Source organism: Pteronotus mesoamericanus, unplaced genomic scaffold (genome assembly GCF_021234165.1).
Source record: "Pteronotus mesoamericanus isolate MK-2021 breed Mesoamerican mustached bat unplaced genomic scaffold, CSHL_Meso_final contig_164, whole genome shotgun sequence".
In the NCBI taxonomy this organism is placed as follows: Eukaryota; Metazoa; Chordata; class Mammalia; order Chiroptera; family Mormoopidae; genus Pteronotus; species Pteronotus mesoamericanus.
The window spans coordinates 9,253,002-9,274,148 of NW_026555065.1; the positions used below are offsets into that span (position 1 = coordinate 9,253,002).

A 21,147-nucleotide genomic window follows, 5' to 3' on the forward strand; every position below is an offset into this window, starting at 1 on the left:
CTTCTAAATGTCTGCCATTCTGAGAAGTAAACAAAGTTTTTTTACATTTAAAAAACTGGTATCTTTTTATATGTGTATTTTATTTCGTATCAACTTTTTAATATATGTATGACTTTTAGTATATGTGGCACCTTTTATTTTATTGATTTTAGAAAGAAAGAGAGAGAGAGAAAAACATTGATTTGTTGTTCTGCTTATTTATGCATTCATTGGTTGATTCTTGTATGTGCCCTGACTGGGGATCGAACCCACAACTTTGGCATATCAGGACAATGCTCTAACCAACTGTGGAACCTTTTAAATATATTTAGTTCTATTTTAATATCTGCAGTGTGTTTTTATCTATGTTTTGCCTTTTTTATTGTGTATTAACTATATATGATCCTTTTCTTTGAACTGCCTACCTAAACAAGTATTTCTTCTTATTGAAGTGTAAAGTTCTTTTTCAATTAGAGGAATTAAAACATTTACGGTTATATGTGTGGTAAATATTTTTTCCCATACTGGCTTCTGACTTTATGGTGATTTTTTTTGTCTATTTTTTTCATGATAAAGAAATATTTAATTTTAATATAGTCAAATTATTCTATTATGGCTCCCGGGTTGGATGTCATGTTTAGAAAGATCTTCACCTCCTAAAAGTATACTACTATTCACATATGCTTTCTTCATGTAATTTTATGTTTGTCTTTTTTAATGTTTAAATCTTTAATTTACTTGGAATTTATTTCAATGTAAGTAATCCCATATGAAACCAACTTCTTGCCCAGCCTCCCAAATAAATCACTAACAAGTTGATGAAACTGTTTATAATACAACCATTATTTCCTAATGCAAAATAAACTTCTAAAGACTGCATTAAGTATTCTCTTAAGCTTTCCAACTCTGCTAAAAGAACTGCTATGAACATTAACATATTATTATTTGTACTTTAATTAGAACTTTAAGATACCCAAATCTAACTAGTAAAGACTTTATTCTGCTTAGTTACAAGAACTCCAAAGCAATAAATTAACTGATTTTCAGAGATATATAAGCAAGTCTCTTTGACAAATATTTTTGAGTCCTTACTACATACGACATATTGTGCGTGTGCCATCTTATATAATATATGTGTGCAAATATATATATAAAAAAATAGATACAGCATTTAACTAAAAGCTGTGCTTTATTTTTAGTAAATTCTATATATAATTTATTCAAATAATTGAGAACATAATTGCTGTACTTCTATCCCATATTTCATTTGATAGAAGAACCCGACATTTTTAGAAGGCAAAATTTGAACCCTGACCAGTGAATCTCACTGTGTTGGGGGTCATCCCACAAACCTATAGGCCACCAGTTCAATTCCTGGTCAGGGCACATGCTTGGGTTGAGGGCCAGGTCCCCAGTTGGGGGGTGTTCAAAAGGCAACCAATCAATGCTTTTCCCACACATGGATGTTTCTCTCCCTCTCTTTCTCCCTCCCCATCTCTTTAAAAATAACTAAAAAAAATCTTTTTTAAAAAGGCTGAATTTGAGTTTTTAAGGGAACATCTTCTGGTTTTACATACCTAAATAAATCTCTCAAGAGTGCTGTTTTGTCTAGCTTATCTAACCTTTATTTTCTGAAAATTGATCAAAATATTTCAATCACTGAGTCTATTATGTGTTTATTAATGGTTAAAACAAATAATAGGAAATGAATGGTTCTCTTAAAAAACAATATTTTGGTTGGGCAAAGAACATACAGGAAACAGAATAAGACAATGATAAAATATAATTAAGTTAAAATATAATAAATGCCTAAAGCATCAAATGATTTTGAAAAACGATAAAGTATGTAGCACTTAAAAATATATTTTGGAAAAGGTGGTATCTAAACTGGATTCAGAAAAATGGGCAAACTTGGTAAGGCAATGAGGGGAAAAAGCATTTTTTGAGGAGAAAGAGTAATGGAAAAAGCACATGTTAAGAAACATCATGCCATATATACAGCTTATAAGAAGGTATAAACATACGATTATGTTGCAGAGTGGTGGGAAATATGGCTGGATGAGTAAACTCAATAATCTTGTAGAAAATCATAAATAATATGGCTGCTTGTGAAAGATCATAAAGGAGCTTTATGTTTTCAAATAGTCATGTATGGGATGAAATTGATGCTTTCAAAAGATAATGCTGGTATGTAAGCTACTTTGGAGGCAAGAGGTATCAACAGAGTTTGCAATAAATCATGTTGTGAAATATCTGTATACAGAGAAAAGAAAGTATTTTTAAGAAAGAATCTGTACAACTTTGCTACTAATGGGATAATCCAGACTAAAAAGAAAATCAAGAAGCAAAAAATCTGAAAGCTTCATTAGGCCAAAAACTGGAAGAGAGGGTTTGGCAGTAGTTAGCTTATCCCGGATGGGCATTTGGAAAAGAGGAGACACTGTCAACTGTGGGCAAAATTAAAATGCTTCAACATTGACCTCCCTATGTAGTATTTATATTCAAATGATAAAACAAGTTATATTTTTTAAAGTTAGACAACAGCACCATCCCAATAACCATTTTCCTTACTGTAATACTATGTTAGTCTAATCATCATTCAAACTATTTCAGATGAGTAAAGTTGTAACATAAATTTCAATTTGTGTTATACTTTTTAAAAATTACCTTCCTACCCATTTTCTGCCTTCCACCTACACTTCTTCCCCTACCTTATTTCATTAGACCTCATAGTACTTTCTAGGTTTCCTAGCTTGTCTTGTTCCTTTCTTTATGCCAAAGTTCTTCAACAAGCCTTATCCATGTAAGGCCCTGCTCTACTACTCCAGTAACAAATTTCCAAATTAAAAGTCACTGTTCCTCTAACCTTTGCCAATCAAAATTCCCAAGGCTCTGTGGTTCTTTGGCTAGGTGCTTGGAAATCAATTAATGGTTTCTCTTATAATCTTTCTAGTAGTGCTTGCTTATTAACTCAAAAGCATCTCTGGTTTCTCCAGAGAACTGGAATAATCTCAAGAGGAGAAAATTCAAATAGTTTAGAAAATTAAACAGTTTGTCCTGGCAGGATTGGCCCTGAATAAAGTTTACTTTTGGCAAGGCAGATTCTTCAGAATCTCTTTTCTCGTATCACTGCTCCCTCACCTCTCTTTAGGATATTACTTTCATGCTGCCTTTAGTAGCTGAGTCCCCTCACCCAGATCTAGATATTTCTTCATCCAATTTTCTTTTTCACTACTAAAATTTTTCCACCCTATGTCTTGCTTCCTCAAGCCTTTGCTAGCTAACATTTAGATGAATTTAATACACCAAACTTCCTCCCTGCTATTACCACTCTCTACTTGCCTTTGTCTACATACCTTCTGAGACAAAATGAGCTCTTTGTTACATTCTTATTGGGTATATATGAGAATTTCCAATTTCCTCTTGCACACCCACTCCAGGCAGATTTTCATCCCATGCACTTGTCCAGGTTACAAATCATTTGACACTTGATGGCTCATTCAGTGGTCAATTCTTAAGTCTTCTTCCAGCTTAACTATTGCAGCATTTGATTCAGCTAATAACTCACTCTTCATTGAAACTCTTCTTCATTTGGATTCTAGGAAATCAGTCTCCTGTTTTTCTTCTACCTAGCTAAGCAGCCTGTTCTTCCTTATTCCCCAGCTTCTAATCACTGGCATGTCCAGACTCAGTCCATTGCTCTCATACCCACAACCTGGGTGTGCATCTCTATCTGCATGCATCCTCTTCATGATCTTAGTCTAACTCAACTTTATGTATGTTTTCTGCTTCTAAATGTATATTTATAAGTTAGATCTATACAATCTAATACATAAGCCAGTATGAACATATAGCAATATCAATTTAAATTAATTAAAATTAAATTTAATATTCAGTTAACTCAGTCACAGTGATATTTTAAGGACTCAAGAGCCACATGTGGCTAGTGGCTACCAAACTGGAGAGTACAGATAAAAGCATTTCTATCACCACAGAAAGTTCCATTGTATGTGTTGATTTAGATCTTTTCTCTTAATTCTATTATTTTTATATCCAACTACTTTCCTGATATCTCCACTTATATATCAATAAACATCTCAAAAATCACAATCCTGATTTCTTCCTAAACATCTTCTTCCATTTTTTCCTGTTCCAGTTGATGTGAACTCCATCCTTCCAGTTCAAGCCAAAAAAGATGGGTGACCCTTGATTCCACACTCAATCTCACTCCATATTCAAATGATCAGCAAATTTTGTTAGCTCTATATCCAGAACCTGACCACATTTTACAATTTCCACTTCTACTACTCTGCAAAGCCACCACCATCTTTTGTCTGTTGTCATAGCTTTCCAATCTCTCTGCTTCTGTCCTTAACCCCCTGAGTTCTATTTTCAACATTACAGTCAGAGAATTCTTGTTAAACTCAAAGTCAGATCATGTCAGTTCTCTGTTCAAAACTCTCTAATGGCTTCCCAGCTCATTCTCAGCGAAAGTCAAAGTTGCTGTAATAGCCTATAGGGCCTCATATGATCCGACCCCATTACCTCTCTAATATCATTTCCTACTGCCTCCCCTACACACACTGCTTGGCAGTCATATTGACTGTTCCTCAAAAGCACCAAACATATTTTATTTTTTAATTTACATTCTTTATCCTCACCCAAGGACATTTTTCCATTGATTTTAGATAGAGAAGTATGGTGCGGGCAGGGGGATAGAAATATTGATGTGAGATAGAAACATCAACTGGTTTTCTTCTCACACACACCTCTACCAGGGATCAAACCGACAACCAGGGTATGTATCCTGACCGGGAATTAAACTCATGTCCTATAGGTTCATGGGACAACACTCTAAGCAACTGAGCCACATCAGCCAGGGCCAAACATATTTAAGTCTTCCCATGAAATACAATTTTAAGCTAGACTAAAAGAGGTTTAAGAAATTGTACTTCTAGATAGCTAGGTATTCAAAGTAATCCACCTGTATCTATGAGGTTCCCTAGCCAGTAAACAAGATTAAATAATATTAATTACATAAAGAAAAGCGTCTTCCAAAAGCATATTCTCAATTACTTCGCTAAGCCTACAGCTCACAAAAAAATCACGTAGCTTATTGTCTGGAATAGCACAAAATAATCAGTCGACAATTTAAAAATAAAAATTTAATTACTAAAAAAACGTGAGAATATGGATTAAGATTTCCTGTATGTGTATATATGTATCTGCTATTTGTTTACATTAACACTCCCCAAAATAAAAACTTTTATTTACTGAGTTGTAAAATATCTCAGTGTGATGTATAACTACCTGCTCTGCCAGCAAGATCTACTCAATGCAGCTGGACTGCAAACTGTTTATTGATGGTCTGTTTTGAAATAAGAAGCTTACATAAGAATGTACTTAAATACACTACTTCCTTCATCAAGAAAATTTTGCTATGAAAAAGTTTTAGGGAGGTGGGTACTGGATGAGAGAAGGTGAAGGGATTAGCCAAAAAACATATATGTATAACCCACGAACAACAGTGTGGTGATGGCCAGAGGGAAGGGGAAGTAGGGGAAGGGGGCGGAGAATGAGGACATCTGCAACAGTGTCAACAATAAAAATAAAGAAAAATAAATAAATAAAGCCTAAATTAAAAAATAAAACAAAAATCAAAAGAAAAAACAGTTCAGATGAACTAAACAGTGTGCTTACTAATGTAAATGTTTTACAATCTAATACAAGCCCCTATCTCACTGCATCCTGGTAGCTAACATTTCATAAACTGGCATAGGTCCATGAATCATACTTTGGGTAGCACTATGATAAACTGCCTCCTGGGTTTTCAATTCAAGTCTAATCAGCATTTTTAAAAGAACTTTCTATATGCAATGTCAGAGCTTCAGTCCTACTTCTCATTCTGCAATTTATTGGAATTAATATATATCGTGTTTTCTAGATGTTCTCAGTTTTATTATTTATATTACAGACTTACAATCCTGGTCAAAAAAGCAGCTGTAGCATCCAAAAACAGTAACATATTGATAAAAATTTTTAATTAAGAGATCAAAAATTATACTTTTAAAGTAGATTATATAATAGTACTTCAGGAAGGTGAGATTTGATAACATACTAGCTTTGAAAACTCTGTTTTACTTTAAAAGAGATATAAAATCATCCACTTTTCAACACTAACCTAAATATTCCATCAGCTGTTCAGCAGTTATGATTTCCATCATCGGTGGAAGTTTCACCTGAAAAAAACAAAGTATTTTTTGTATAAAATCAAAAGTTTAAGGTGATTAAAGTGTTTCTTCTGTCAGAAATACAAGTGTGCATGTTTATATATGTATCTGCTATTCACATTAACACTCCCATTATTAAAATCTTTATAATGAATCTTTATAAAATATAAGTCAATCCTATCATAATAAAAATTTATAGAATGATATAAGGTCTCACAGAGACATTGAGAAATCTGTTTTCAAAGCCTAGAGCTCTGACTTCCACAACCCACCACGATTGTTATCAGGTATTTGCAATAATGTCCTGCATAATAGAAATTCAGGTAAAGGGCAGGAGGAGGCACCAAATACGTTGTGACAGGAGATTCACAGAGCAGTTTTACGAAAGACAGGCTTAAACACAGCTTCATGGCCCATTACTTCAGTCTACCATGGCAATTTTTTGTTGTTGTTGTTGCTGAATGGCTAACATGAGTAGCCATTAAAGTATCAGTCACACACTGGAGAAGTTAGACCATATGATTCTACTTGTAAAGTTTAAAAACAGGCAAAAGCAAGCCATGTTATTTAGAGCTGCATATTTGGTGATAAAACTACAAAGAAAGGAAATGGATACTATAAAAACCAGGATTATGGTCTGCCCTGTAAGAGAAGTGATAGTTGGAAAGCATGTAAGACATTTCTGGGTTGCTGGCAATACTCCATTTCTTGACTTACATGGTAGTTGTTTGTGTTTGCTTTATAATAACTTGTTAAACTGAATACCTCTGTTTTATGGGATTATACTTCACAACAAAATTAAAAGTAGATATATATTTAAGTTTCTAAAGATAATTCAACTAAAACACATCAGTCTAAATTACTTTTTCAAATGAACTGTCATGAGTTACACAGACAATACAATTGGAATGTAATTCCAATACAGCTAATGATTATAAATATTTTAATTGATTTGTTCTAAAGGCATTCTTTGTGGTATAGTCATAGGAGAGAATTAAATACTGTAGGATGGAACCCCAAACTTCACAACAAAATTAAAAGTAGATATATATTTAAGTTTCTAAAGATAATTCAACTAAAACACATCAGTCTAAATTACTTTTTCAAATGAACTGTCATGAGTTACACAGACAATACAATTGGAATGTAATTCCAATACAGCTAATGATTATAAATATTTTAATTGATTTGTTCTAAAGGCATACTTTGTGGTATAGTCATAGGAGAGAATTAAATACTGTAGGATGGAACCCCAAATAAAGTAATTAATATATCGGTAATAGGGAAATAGCAGCATAATTTAAAATTGTTCAGGAATTATTTTGTATTCAATCAAGGAAATCATTTAAATCAGCAATTTCTCCAACAATTCACCCCCAAGTGTTGAAAAAGGTCCCCTGGGTGTTTATGTTACCAAATGTGGTAATAGCATGCCCCAATTTTTTGCTTGCTTGTTTTAATCAATGAAAAAGATAGGTCCTACAAAAGATCCCTGTAACACAGAGCAATGTGAGATACTCTGAGAGCATACATGATAATTAATGCTTATGATTTAGTCATCCAGTATATTTATCACTCAGTGAAAACCAAGAGATTCCATGGAGGTTTTGACCAAATTATTTTCATTTTCTGTTTTCTGAAAAAAATTATAAATTTTAGCAGTTTTAGGTTCACAGAAAAACTGAGAAGAAATCACAGAGAGTTCCCATACGTGGGGGGGGGGGTGTGAATAGATTTTATTTATTTCTTAGAGAGAGGAGGAGGGCAGAGAGAGAGGGAGAGAAACATCAGTATGTGGAAAACATCAATTGGTTGCCTCTTGCACACTCCCAGCTGGGGACCTGGTCCACAACCCAGGCATGTGCCTTGACCAGGAATCAAACCAGCAACCTTTGGGCTCGCCAGCCTGCATTCACCCCACTGATTCACACCAGCCATGGCTATATTTTTAAATTGAAACTCACTGGTAATTACAGTTCCTGCCTGTTTTTCTAAATAAATTTTTATTGAAACATGATTTATGCATTGTTTATTTGCTTTTGCACTAAGTAGCAGAGTTGAATCTTTGCAACAGGGACCATATTAGCCCACAAAGACTTAAATATTTACTATCTGGTCCTTTACAAGAAAGGTTTACTGATGCCTGCTTTAGATGATTTTAACTGTTATCATGTAATATTTTTATCAAGGTGCTTCAGTATTGCTTTTGAAGGTCTGATATTTAAACTAGTATGTTTTTACTATAAATGTTTATAGTCTGAAAACTGTCAGACCACTTTGAAAGACCATACACCTAACAATGTTTCTTAAATAAAATAAGACCTATACATTCTTTTTTCCAGGCATATATACTACTGAAATATATTTACCAGAAAATCCCATAAACAAAGCTTATCCTCTGAGTTTCGGTTAATGTAATAATCCTACTATAAAATTATCAAGTTAAGAAACAAAGGCACTGACAAGTACATGCATTTGGGAAATATATTCTACAAACAAATTTTTATAAACAGATAATTTCAGGGTTTAGCCTGGGAATTTCCAAATAACTGCCTACCATATATTGCTTGAAATACTTGAAATGACAACCTCTATACTGATTTTAGAAGTGAGGCAACAAATACGCAAATTTTAACTGACTTATTCACAAGCATACTCAGTGGTATATTTCTTTCCTGAATCATAGCCAATATAATATTCTGATGTTCACTAACACTAGAAACAAAAGAGAAAAATAGTGAAGAAAAATGCCTTCTTCTCACTAATACTTAGGAGCCATCAACAGAGCTTAATTTTTTTAACCACAAAATGATATTTCTGAAAACTTGCTTCTCTTTTTGCTTTCCTCTACCACCATCACCTTAAAAACCAGTGCAAAGGTTTTATTAACGATCCTTAGACTTTTACTCCTTGTCTCTTTAGATTTCATTAAAGACAAAAACAAGTTTTGCAATAGCTAACTGAGAAGAAACAATTATGGCATTCTGTCTGAAACACTAAATTGTAAATTTACTATTAAAAAAATGAATAAAGTATGACCTAGGTTCTCAGGTGGTCTTCTTTTAGTAATAATCTATAATGTTTATGAGCAAATGAGAGTACTTTGTATACATGTACAAAAGTATACATGGAAGGTACCCTCTTAAACAGTCTTCCTAAAACTTGAGCAAAGCCTCTCAGAACATATTAACATATAGTTCCAAATTAGTAAGAGTCCAAATAAAATGAAGCTTTTTTTCTCTAGAAAAATAAATTGTTTTATCTTATTTGAAATAAGATTTTATTGTATTAACTAGATTTCCTGAGCAAATTAATAAGCACAGCAAAAATATTTAAATTAACAAAAGGAAATAGCTATTTCAACTCCAAAAACGCAAGTATAAGACAAACCTCATTAATTTAGCCCAATTATTTTGTAATTCTTAGTTATTTAGAGAATGGTGTATTTTAAAATAGATCCAAATAAAACCAAAAATAAAAGCAACAAAACCTCTGTTTAAAGTGTTAACAGGCTCTCTGGCTAGCTAGCTCAGTTTGTTAGAGGGTTGACCCCATACCCCAAGGTTGTAGGTTCGATCTCCAGTCAGGTCACATGTAAGAGACAACCAATAAATGCACAAATAGGTGGAACAGTGATGTTCTCTCTCTCAATCAAAAAAATTATTAAAATGTTTAATAAAATCTTAAAACAGGGATGTAAAACATCCCAAAAGAGATATGCCAAGATTTTGATACCTATGATTTTGATATTCTTAAAGGGGAATAAAATGCAGAGGATCCCGAAATAACTAAGAGATAAAAAGCAATTATACAGGTGACAGTACGTAATTAAAATAAACAGCCAAAGGACAGTATTAAAGGTTTCATTAGACTATCAATTAATAAGTACTCAAGAAACACAAAGTTTGAGCACTAACCAGGGTGGCTCAGTTGGTGGGCACTGTCCCACAAACTGAAGGGTTGCCAGTTAGATTTCCAGTTGGGACACATGCCTGGATTGCAGAATCGATGTTTCTTTCTCACCTCAATGCTTCTTTCCCTTTCTTTTTCCCTCCCTTTCCCTCTCTCTCTAAAATAAATAAATAAAATCTTAAAAGAAAAAAAAATACATAGTTTGAGTTGTAACACCTCTTTAAAGTTGTGGAGATGCTTGAGATGAAAAATGAAGTATTTGCCAGTCTCTGCTCTTACAAAAGTTAGGAAAAAAACCTAAATGTATTGAACTTACTATTAATTGCCACTGCTAATTAATCCATAGCAATCCCATAAAGGGGGCATTATTACCTTCACTCAAAGAATAATGAAGGCATCAAAGAGTTAATTCGTTCAAAGTAGCAGTGTTGTCAACTGAGATTTGACTTCCCAAGCCAATGACTCTTTCTATTACACCACCCATTTACAGACTTTAGAAAACAGCAAAACACTTTCTTTCAACAAAATCTTCTGTAAAACACCATCTGAAATAAATTCTAAATGAATAATTGACAGAACTTTGTGGCCCATGAAAAGTGAAGGATAATGTGGAAAGAATAATTGAAGTTGACTCTAAGACTCAGAAGACTTAAAATCAAGATCCATACAAGCAATAAAAATAAGAAATTTGGTAAGGGAAGGTAAGTTTATAGAAGAAAATGATGTCTGCTTCAGAACTGTTAAATTATGTTTGGCATTCAAACAGAAAGTTGAGTTGGAGCTCAAAAGACAACCACATTTAATTTGTACATGAAATATTTGATTCCTGTGCTGCAGTCTACTTTTTGCATTACTTATGCTAAAATGGACCAATTAAATAATGCAACCTCTTTTCTTAGTTCAAATTTTACTAATTTTGAATGTTTAATGAATTATATGTCATTCATAATATTTTTAGTTGAAATTATAAAGAAATTATTTTTTGAAAAATTAGAAATATTATTCATGGGAATTAAAGGGAAGAAATGAGCTTTTTTCAAAATAAGAACTAAAAAACTTCAGGATCCTTTCAATATGCCTTTAATTTTGGCTATCAAAGAACTTCAAAATCACCCAGCTTCCACATTTGTAATGTTAATAAGGCTAGTATCATCAGGAACTAAATTTTATATTCTATGTATCTTCTGACCTGTTGATTTTTATAGTTAATTAATCTAATTATATGGGTCAGAGACCTCAAAAATACCTATAAATGACTTTGTTTTTGACCAATATGAAAAATTAAAGAAAAACTGTAAAAACACCAAATATAGTCTAATGTAAAGAAGCAAATTGAAAATGTATTCCAAGAGATAAATTTGAGTAAACAACCTGGTGTCAGTTAAAAAGACTTAGAAATTTGGCTTAAATTAATTTAATGAATAGCCTTCCTTCTTTCTTGATTTGTTGGATGATCACAGCTCAACTATTTTATACATAATGAACGATCACCTACCTACTCTCCATCAGTCCAAAGCCTACACTCTTAATAAAAACTCCAACAGTTCCAACTCAGTACTTACTCTGATTATTTCAACTGTCATTCCTCATTCAGAACCACGGTGTTTACTTTCTTTGAATCACTCACTTTCTTCCAATGTTGTTTATTGATTTTCTCATTACTTCATCCTCTCAATAGAAATGATCAACTGTGTTACTTTCAGCTCTAATTCCACCGACTCTCTGTGAATCAACCCTTGCTTGAAAAAGCCCAATCCCTGATAACCCTAACTAGCCATTCTTCCGGCTCCTATTTCCAGGTATAAGAGAACTACTAGGAAAAAACCGAGGACAACAATAAACTAAAATTGATATACCAGAAGTTTTTAAAAAATACCCTAATACATTCATTGCTACTCATTACTTCCTATTTATGCTTCAAATTCCTAGGCACACTCTCCAATGAGATTAAAGTTTATTTAAAATACAATGTACTCTTCTCACAAAACCAATCCCTCATGCTCTACAACCTCTTTCCTCCTTAATTGCTGACAAGTTTGATAGTTATTACTGATGAGGTCAACTGTTATTCTGCCAAAATGGAAAATGAGGCCTCAATTTCCGTCTGCCTCTCTATCTTAACGTAACCTTGTCTTTGTATGCATCTGTATCTGCCTGCCAATTCCTTCCATTACTTCAGAAAATGAGACTCTTTTTCCCTTTCCTCTGAAGAGAACTTTACCACCTATTCTGAGGAGTCTGTATTATCTTGACATTTCAGGGGCCTTGTCCTCATGCCTGTCCTTTTTGGCAAATTTTTTCCTACTCCACCAGCTCCATGATGCTGCTGCATTTGACAATGATAACTACTTTTTTATTACAGTTTTTCTCCCAGACTACTATCAGGACATTTCCCTATTTCTAGTTCTTCTTCACATTTCCAATTGTACCTGTACTTCTTTTACACCCTCTCTCCCTTTTTAGCATTTCCCTCTCCCCAAAAAGTTTATTCTTTATTTTGTTTTCTCTGTATGTACTAAAGAATGGGGTGGAAGAAAAAGTGAGGAAATAGAGAGAAGATAGAGAGGATGTTCATGCTGGCAATTTGTAGTTCCTCACACATATTGGGGTGGAAAAAGTTGACAATTACTCACCACTCTCATTTATTCTCACAGCTACCATCCTTATACCTATGTAATATTTCCCCAATTCAATTTTTCTCTATGATTTTGACCTCTTTCCTGGGACTCAGTCCATGTTTCTAGAGGCATAATGAACACATATTTTTACGTCCCATGAGACATTTGCAACCTGACACAATCAAACTTTTACATCAACTTTCCCATCTAAAACACCTTCTCTAGCTCTGGCCAGCGTGGCTCAGTTGGTTGGGCGCTGTCCTGAAAACTGAAAGGTTGCCGGTTTGATTTCCAGTTGGGGCTAGGTTGCAGGTTTGGTCTCAGCTGGGGAATGTGCTAGAGGCAACCAATTAATGTTTCTCTCTCATGTTGATGTTTCTCTCCCTTTCTTTCTCCCTCCCTTCTCCTCTCTCTAAAATCAATAACCATGTTGTTGGGTGAGGATAAAAAATGAATAAAATTAAATTTTAAAAAACAAAGCACCTCCTCTATCTTTTGAATGACCCCAAAAACCTCCATTGCCCAGGTTAGAAAAAGTGGTGTCATCTTTTTCATCTCCTATATCCAGGTTGTGATCAATTCATCATTTAGGCTGTGACATTAAGGAAAAAGGGCAAAGAATTCCCCATCCAAAAGAGCTATCCTCATCAAATCTTCCTGCAACATTCACTGTAGTTTTACTTCTAGTTTAATCTCAAACAAAAAGACCACTTTCACCATATCACTCCTCTGTCCAGTAATTTATAATGGCTCCCTATTATCACGTACATATAAAGTTTAAATACCTCCAGTGATGGGCCCTCTGAAATCTGACAACTACCTTTACATACTATTTACTATTTACACACTATTTACATTTGTGCTATAGCATTTCTCAGACTTTTTGGTCTCAGGACCCTCTACGGTCCTAAAATTATTGAGGACCCTAAAGAGCTTTTGTCTATGTGGGTTCTACCTATCAATGCTCACTGTACTGAAAATGAAAGTTGAAGAAAATTTCAAACACAAAAATACACAAGCACATGTTCCATTAACTGTCAGAGAAATGATGTCATCATACATCATGGAGCCTAGAAAGCTCCCCTGACACTTGTGAGAGAATGAGAGTGAAAAGACAAATAACGTCTTAGTATTACTATGAAAATGGTTTTGACCTATAAAACCCATAGCTCACTTTAAGAACATCCCTCTAGCCATGACCAGTGTGGTTCGGTTGGCTGTGAAAGGTTGCTGGTTTGATTCCTGGTCAGGGCACATGCCTGGGTTGTGGGTTCCATCCCTGGTTGAGGTGCATATGGGAGGCAACTGATTGATGTTTCTCTCCCTTCCCCTTTCTCTAAAAATAAATAAATAAATCTTTAAAAAGAAAAAGACTCCTTTATCTGACCTTGATTCTTTTAATCTTTGTCCCAATCATTGATGATTACTAACTGTTGTATGCAGCAATAGCCTGGAGACAGAAAGCTAAAACCACAGATTTATGAAATAATCTCCAAATTCATTAGCATGCCTGCTTATTAAAAGTCTAACCCCATCTATTAATTTTATTTTCTGTTATTGCATTGTCTTTCCCTCCTCCACTGTACTCCCCAAGTAAGAGACCTTTCTCTGCTTCAGCATCTGAGTACACTATTCCCTCTGCCTAGCAGGCCTTCTCTCACTCATTCTTCAGACCTACTTCATAGGTTACCAATTCTTTGAAGCTTTCTCTTGACACATCACATTCCCAATTACCCTTTTCTCTGTAATTCCATAGCACATTTAAAACTTCTCACTTTGCACCATAATTACTATTCACATGCCTGTTTCCCCACTAATAGTGAACTATATGAGGACAGACTTTCATCTTACTTGGTTTTTGTATTTCTAGGACCTCACACATTTGATCATTCACTTGAAGTCTTGTCTTTCAAAGGTTCAGTTTAATGCTCATCTATTCCCAAATATTCCATAGTCCTTGTTCCTTCCTCTGAACTTCTGCAATACTATGTAGAAATTAAGAAAAAAGACAAGCCTAAAGGAAACTATTATAACCTTCCTACAAAAAGATGGGGAACTTTGGACTATAGGATCAAGTCTAATTCTCTAATCTAATATTCAAGGGCCTGCATCAAGTGGCTCTTCTTTACCTTTTTAACTTTATTTTCTATTATTCTCTAATAGGAACTAACTACTCCTATCATCCAACACACACACATGCACACACACACACTCCATTCTATTTTTCCCCCTTTTGTTTATATTTTTCTCTCTCTCAGGAATTCCATTTCCTTCTTATTTTAAATTCTACTTTTCCTTAAAAGCTTGGGTCAAGACCCAAAAATTCCATGAAGTTCTCTGGGACTACACCAGACCAAAGGAAAATTTTCCCTTTTGATATACCTAATGCATTTCAATCTGTTTCCTATAACCTAGTATTTATAGCGTATTGTTTTGCATTGTTTTTTAATCATTTCAAGTAAGTAAGTGCTGCAACCCCAAATAGCTTGACAGCTCTTTAAGAGCAGGCACAGGTTTAAGGGAAAATGTGCAAATGCCAGTATGTACCAGATACTGGTAAGGTTTCTAATCTTCCTTCTTTTGCATGAATCCTTTGCAATAATAGGAAGACAAAGGCATGTAATCAGTACTATTTCCTTAACTTGATTTTTTCCCTAACTGGTCAGAATACTCCAGGTTATTTTTCTCTAGGCAACTTTTTATCTATAGACATAATTATCAATTTGAAAATAAAATATGCTATGAGATGTATCTTCTCAGCATCTTAAAACTGCCAGCTCAAATAAGACTCCATTTATAGGTAACTCACTTTGAGTCCTCAACATACTTCTGAAGACCCTTCCCTTTTACGCTCCTTTATCTTGAATATATCTTTTCTTATTTTAGTTGTTACAATTTTAGCTCCCTTAACACATTCTGATGTATGGTTACCGGTGATAATGTGGAACTATTTAAGAAGAGCCAAAGAAATGAGGCAAGTAAAAATCATACATAAATAGAAAACATAATCTTTGAAAACCAACAAATTATGGTAATTGGGTCCCAAACCAATGCTTTTCCTTAAATGGAATTTGTCTAAGGGGCCACCTTCCCTATCACCATTTCCTTAAGTATCCACACCCAAATGGAGCAAGCATGAGTTGGAAAATAGACTAAACATAACCATTAGGACTTGGTCCCTGACATCATGGATTGATGATAACTTCTGAAAATCATTTTCCCCTATTATTAATTCTTTTGCATATGTGATAAAGTCAGTAAGAAGAAAGGACATAGAAAATACAGTTTAAAAATAATCGTAGGGTTTAGGATACTCTAAGTCCTATTTTTTTTTTTTGTAAGTATATTAAACTCTTATTTAAACACTATAAGAGAGACCTGAGGTTGCCAGCAATTCTTTCAACGATGGAGTCCCAGAGTGAATTTCATGTAATAAGAAAAGGGAACTGATGAATGAGGAAAGAAAGGGGGAAGCCATCAGCTGGTATGTAGCAGCTCCCCTACCCCGTTTACCTCCTCCCCCAAAGCGGTAGGAAATAGGAAGCTGCACAATGTACCTTCCAGGCCAGAAGCAAAACATTGAGGATGGCCAGCAAAGGGCAGGGTCCGTTCTCATTCTGGGTGATGATGGGTGTGTTCTCCTCCTTCCACTGGATCCACTTGATGTGATAGACAGATTGTCCCGGGAAGCGTTCCTTGGAGGCCGCGAGTACCTGAGCTGCCTCCCCCCCGTCCTCCTCCTCCCCTGTGCACAGAGGCACAGCCCCGGGCAACACCGCCGCGCCGCCCTCCTCCTCCTCCTCCTCGGGGACCCTGCTCTCAGCTCCTTCCTCACTATTGAACTCGGAGCTACTGGGGAAAGAATGCAGGTTAGAGAACGACTCCAGGGAGTCCAGGCTCAGCGATTCCCCGGGAGGGCTCGGGTCGCTGCAACTGCTGCTGAGGCCGCCGGCGCAGCTAGGCTCTTCGGAGCCCGCGGCCACCAACTCTGGCCGGCAGGTGCCGGCGGGATCAGGCCGTGCGCCCCAGTCTCCGGCAGGACCCAACCCATGGCCCGCTCCGGCCTCGTCTGTCTCAGGGGAAGCGGTCACCTTGTGCTGCCCTCTCAGAGGCACCTTCTGGGCAGCAGGACTCTCCAAATCGCTCTCCTGCAAGTCCAAACCCCGTAAGGAGCTGCAGGGTCCGGGAACCTGCGGAGCGCTAGTGGGAGAGACCGAGTCCGGGAGGCTCCTCCCGGCGGCCACCGCCCCCTGCCCATTCCCGCCGCTGCTCTCCGCCGCCCGTACTTCGGGACCGTCCCCAGCGGCGAGCCTGGTCTCCTGTTGTCCTTCCTGCGGAGAAGCTATCCCTGGCTCTGGCCCGGTGGCCAACCCGTGTTCTAGCGGCTGCAGGCTCTCGGGGCCGCTCTCCATACCCAGCCGCCCGCCCCTTGCTCTAAAGAGACCGCGGCGGGTTCTCCTCAGCCAGCACCTCCGACGCCATAACAGCGGCACTGGCAGCTACAGCGCCCTAGCGCAGCCTCGGCCTGGCACGTCACGGGGGAGGGCACCGAGAACGCGCTCGCGCGCCGTCGCGTGGTCAACCAACTCTGGGCGTGTCTGCGCGTGCCTGCGCGCTGCTGGGTGACGGCGAACCGAGCGGCCCCAACGGAGTGCGCGCTCGGAAGGCGTGGCGTGGTGGGCGTGGTCAGGAGGAAAACATCCTCTCACTGTGTGACCGGAAGTTGAACTCCGGGGCAGCTAGACCACAACCGGCTTATTTAAAGGCGAGGCAGCCTGCTTATAACTTGGCAGAGATCCTGAAGAGCTGGGTTATGTGTGTCTCAGCGTTGGACTCGGAGATGAGGAGTTGGCGGTGATTGTTGTATTTGGAAAAGAGCTCGCCCTGGGAGGGTTCAGATTTGTTTCCTCACCTTGTAATATGGAAAATTGAAGGAATTCCTTACGAATCGCACATTTTAAAAGCTGGGATCAACTTGAGGTGTCTGGATTACTACGCTGCACGAATTCCAGTCTCCCTCTTTTTTGGCTGAGAAACACTGTGCTCCCACAAGCTACGGGTGAAAACGTCCGACCTACATGAGGCGTCAGTGCTGTTGTAGACATTGACCTTCGCAGGAAAAAAAAAAGTGGGCAGTTTGCGCCAACAATAATAAATCAGCTTGTTCTTGAATAAGCCAAGTCTTTGCGGTTTTGTTAACTTGGCCTCACTTTGCTTGAGTAGGAAGAGCCTGTTCCTGAAAAAGTGGGTTTTCCAATTTGAACTGACACCTGTTAAGGCCATGCAATTATTAGAGAGGACAGAGTAAGCTGCAAGTTTTGTTGGTGACAAAATGGATGTGGGTGCTATTCAAAGCTGTTCCAGACAAGGGCTCCCCTCCTTTTTTTAATCCTTCAATATTTTCTAGGATTTGGGGATACAAAAATTAACAGGACAGCTCTTCCTTCATGGTCAGACGTACGAATGCCTGATACCTAATAGAATAATCTTTTAAAATCTCTTTCGGTTAGATAATAGACAAAATTGCAAAGTAGTGTTTAATTCACTCATTTAACACATTTCAGGACCAAGTATATTGCTGGATACTGTGTTTGGCACTGGAGATGCCGTGGTGAATAAGAGAAAAAGCATGGGTTTTACTGTCAAGTGGTTTTTTTCTTACTGCTTTTTTTTTTAATCCTCACTTGAGGATATGTTTTTATTGATTTTAGAAGGAGAAGAAGGGAGAGACAGACAGAGAGAAACATAGATGTGAGAGACAAACATGGATGGGTTGCCTCCTCAATGCGCCCTGTCAGGGAATGGAACCCGCAACCCAGGTATGTGCCCTGACCTGATCAAACAGCAACCTTTTGATGTCCGGGAGGATGCTCTAACCACCTGAGCCACTCGGCCAAGGCTTATCGCTGTATCTGTAATACTTACTTGGGAAGGATGGTCTTCTGAGAATGCAGAAGATGGAACCTCTTCCACCTTTTTACATTGGCAACAATATTATGATGTTTATCCAGCTCTTGGAAGAGAGGAAAATTAGAAAAGGTAATGGAAAGCTTATTAGAATATAGAATGTAGAATTTAGGAGTTTTGTGTTTTGGTTTTCAGTAACATAATTCCAATCCGTAAGCAACAAATACTGTTGTTCATATTAGAGGGTTTTTTCGCTCGGTCGTGAGTGAGCGAGCACGGGGCTGTTACGAAGCAGGAGCAGAGCAATGCCTAAATCGTATCAACTTGTTTCTTCAAGCTCTTCTGTCAGCGAATTCTGACAATGAAGTTGACAAAAAGTTAAAGAGGGAAAAAGCAAATTACTTCAGGAAAACCTGTAAAGAAGCAAATGACTGGTGAAACATCAAGAGCCCTGTCATCTTGTAAGCAGAGCAGCAGCAGCAGAGATGATAACGTGTTTCAAATTGAGAAAATGAGGTACATCGACATTCGAGTCTTGAGAAGAAAATTCCTAATTCATACTCGAGAATATTGGATGAATCCAAAAGGTGAAATAAAGCCAGGAAGAAAAGGCATTTCTTTCAATCTCAAGCAATGGAGCATTTGAAGGAATAGATTTCTGACATTGATGATGCAGTAAGAAAAGTGTAAAATCAAAGCCATATAAAACTTGTACTGTTCTAGTTGTTTCAGTGTCTTTTTACATTGGCTTTTGTTTTCTAAACGTTGTTTTCCAAGGTATTGTGTATTTGGATTGCAGAACAATTTGTAACAATTTTTTTTAATGTGCATTATTAAAAATGTTCTGAGTGAAGCTCATTGTCAACTTCATTAAGGAGGATTGTATTGGGCCCACCACCTAGTATAAAATAAAATCAAGTAATACAATTTTAACTGCTGTGGCCTGCTTTGATCAGAAGAATTGGTACTATTTAAGGCCTACAGTTTATAGACCTTTTAATTTCAACCTTTTACATTGAAAAGGATTTGTAGTGTATTGAATTTAAAAACTTTTGATTTGTGAAATCTATAGTTGATCTGTTTTCTTCTAAACAAATGTCCAGTGATACTTCACTTTCCCCTTTTTATCTTTACTTCATTTCCCTTTAATAACTTGTCATGTTCAATTTTCACTTTCCTTTTTGCTCTTTTTCTTAAATATGCTAATCTGGAAAGACAATGAAACTGTCAAAAAGTTATCTCAGTAAGATACTTGTAATTAAAATATTATATGAGAACTAAAAAAAAATTTAAATTTTCCCTGAAAAACAGTTGCAAATGTAATCAGATTAAGATATATGCTGCTGGACTAAGTAAGCACTTTATAATATTTAAGGCCAATACATGCAAATGAGAATATTACAGATTTCAGGAAATTCAGAATTAAGCATGGTGCCTTGATGATAAAAAGAAGAGTTGTAAAGTTGTGTAATTTGAGTAGCTTGAATGAATGAATCATTTACAGACCAGAAACCATAAACATGCGTCTCACATAATAACCTATCACCATTTTGTAAAAATCCTACTTAGATAAACCTGTAATTCCTCTGATAGCTCTGGTAGTTTTTACTGGTATATTATTGGTATATATTTTAAATGCTCACATGCCTAATTTATAATTTATTTATAACAAAATGAAACAGAACCATTTTTTCTTTTCATATGTTGCCTGCAATTATGTAAGCCAAGATGAAAAGCTGTGAAGAAGTACCTATTTAGCCCTGACTGGTGTAGCTCAGTTGGTTGGGCATCTTTTCGCAAAACAAAAGGTTACCAGGAAGGTTGCCTGTTTGATTCCTGGTCAGGGCACATTCCTGGGTTGCAGGTTCACTTCCTAGTCTGGGTGGGTAGAGAAGGCAACCAGGAGACGTTTCTCTCACATAGGTGTTTTTCTCCCTTCCCTATTCTCTAAAAATAAATAAATAAGATCTTTTAAAGAGTATATATGTATTTAAGTTTGCAAAAATGTACATAGTTATATTTCTAAGGAAGGTGAGAAGTGGCATCTAGGGGGAAATGTCAAAAGACAATAAACTAAAGAGTCCCATTCTTTTTTGTTTACATGTATCTTTAGTTAAATATGATGTAAAATATATAATAATCTTAAAATAAAATGGTTTTCACATTTTTTAATTTTTCAATATGTAAATGTAATAGACCTAAAAGTAAAATAGTTTATTTAAAAACAAAGCAGCCCTGGCTGGTGTGGCTCAGTGGATTGAGCGCCAGTCTGCAAACCAAGGGGTTACCAGTTCAATTCCCAGTCGAGGTAAATACCTGGGTTTTGGGCCACGTCCCCTGTTGGGGGCTTGCAAGAGGCAACCAATCAATGTTTCTTTTGCACATCGATGTTTCTTCCCCTCTTTTTCTCCTTCCCTTCACCTCTCTTTAAAAATAAATAAATAAAATCTTTAACCAAAAAATTTTTAAAAAGCAGATAACTGTTCTATCCTTCCACAGTT

At 36.4% G+C, this 21,147-nt stretch overlaps 1 protein-coding gene and 1 pseudogene across 2 annotated transcripts in view; one reads left to right on the forward strand and one right to left on the reverse strand.

The window, feature by feature from the left end:
• The window catches only part of MINDY2 (MINDY lysine 48 deubiquitinase 2), a 71,420-nt gene extending 54,084 nt beyond the window's left edge, over positions 1-17,336 (reverse strand). For both annotated transcript variants that reach the window (XM_054565357.1, XM_054565356.1), the window contains exons 1-2: positions 16,297-17,336; positions 6,161-6,218 (exon numbers count right to left, since the gene is read on the reverse strand). In XM_054565357.1, the coding sequence (XP_054421332.1) occupies positions 6,161-6,218; positions 16,297-17,151 (913 nt within the window). In that variant the 5' untranslated portion in view covers positions 17,152-17,336. The remainder of the gene's footprint in view (positions 1-6,160; positions 6,219-16,296) is intronic.
• A 1,615-nt stretch (positions 17,337-18,951) lies between these two features.
• Positions 18,952-19,336, forward strand: LOC129063525 (activated RNA polymerase II transcriptional coactivator p15-like; annotated as a pseudogene).
• Positions 19,337-21,147: the final 1,811 nt, after the last annotated feature.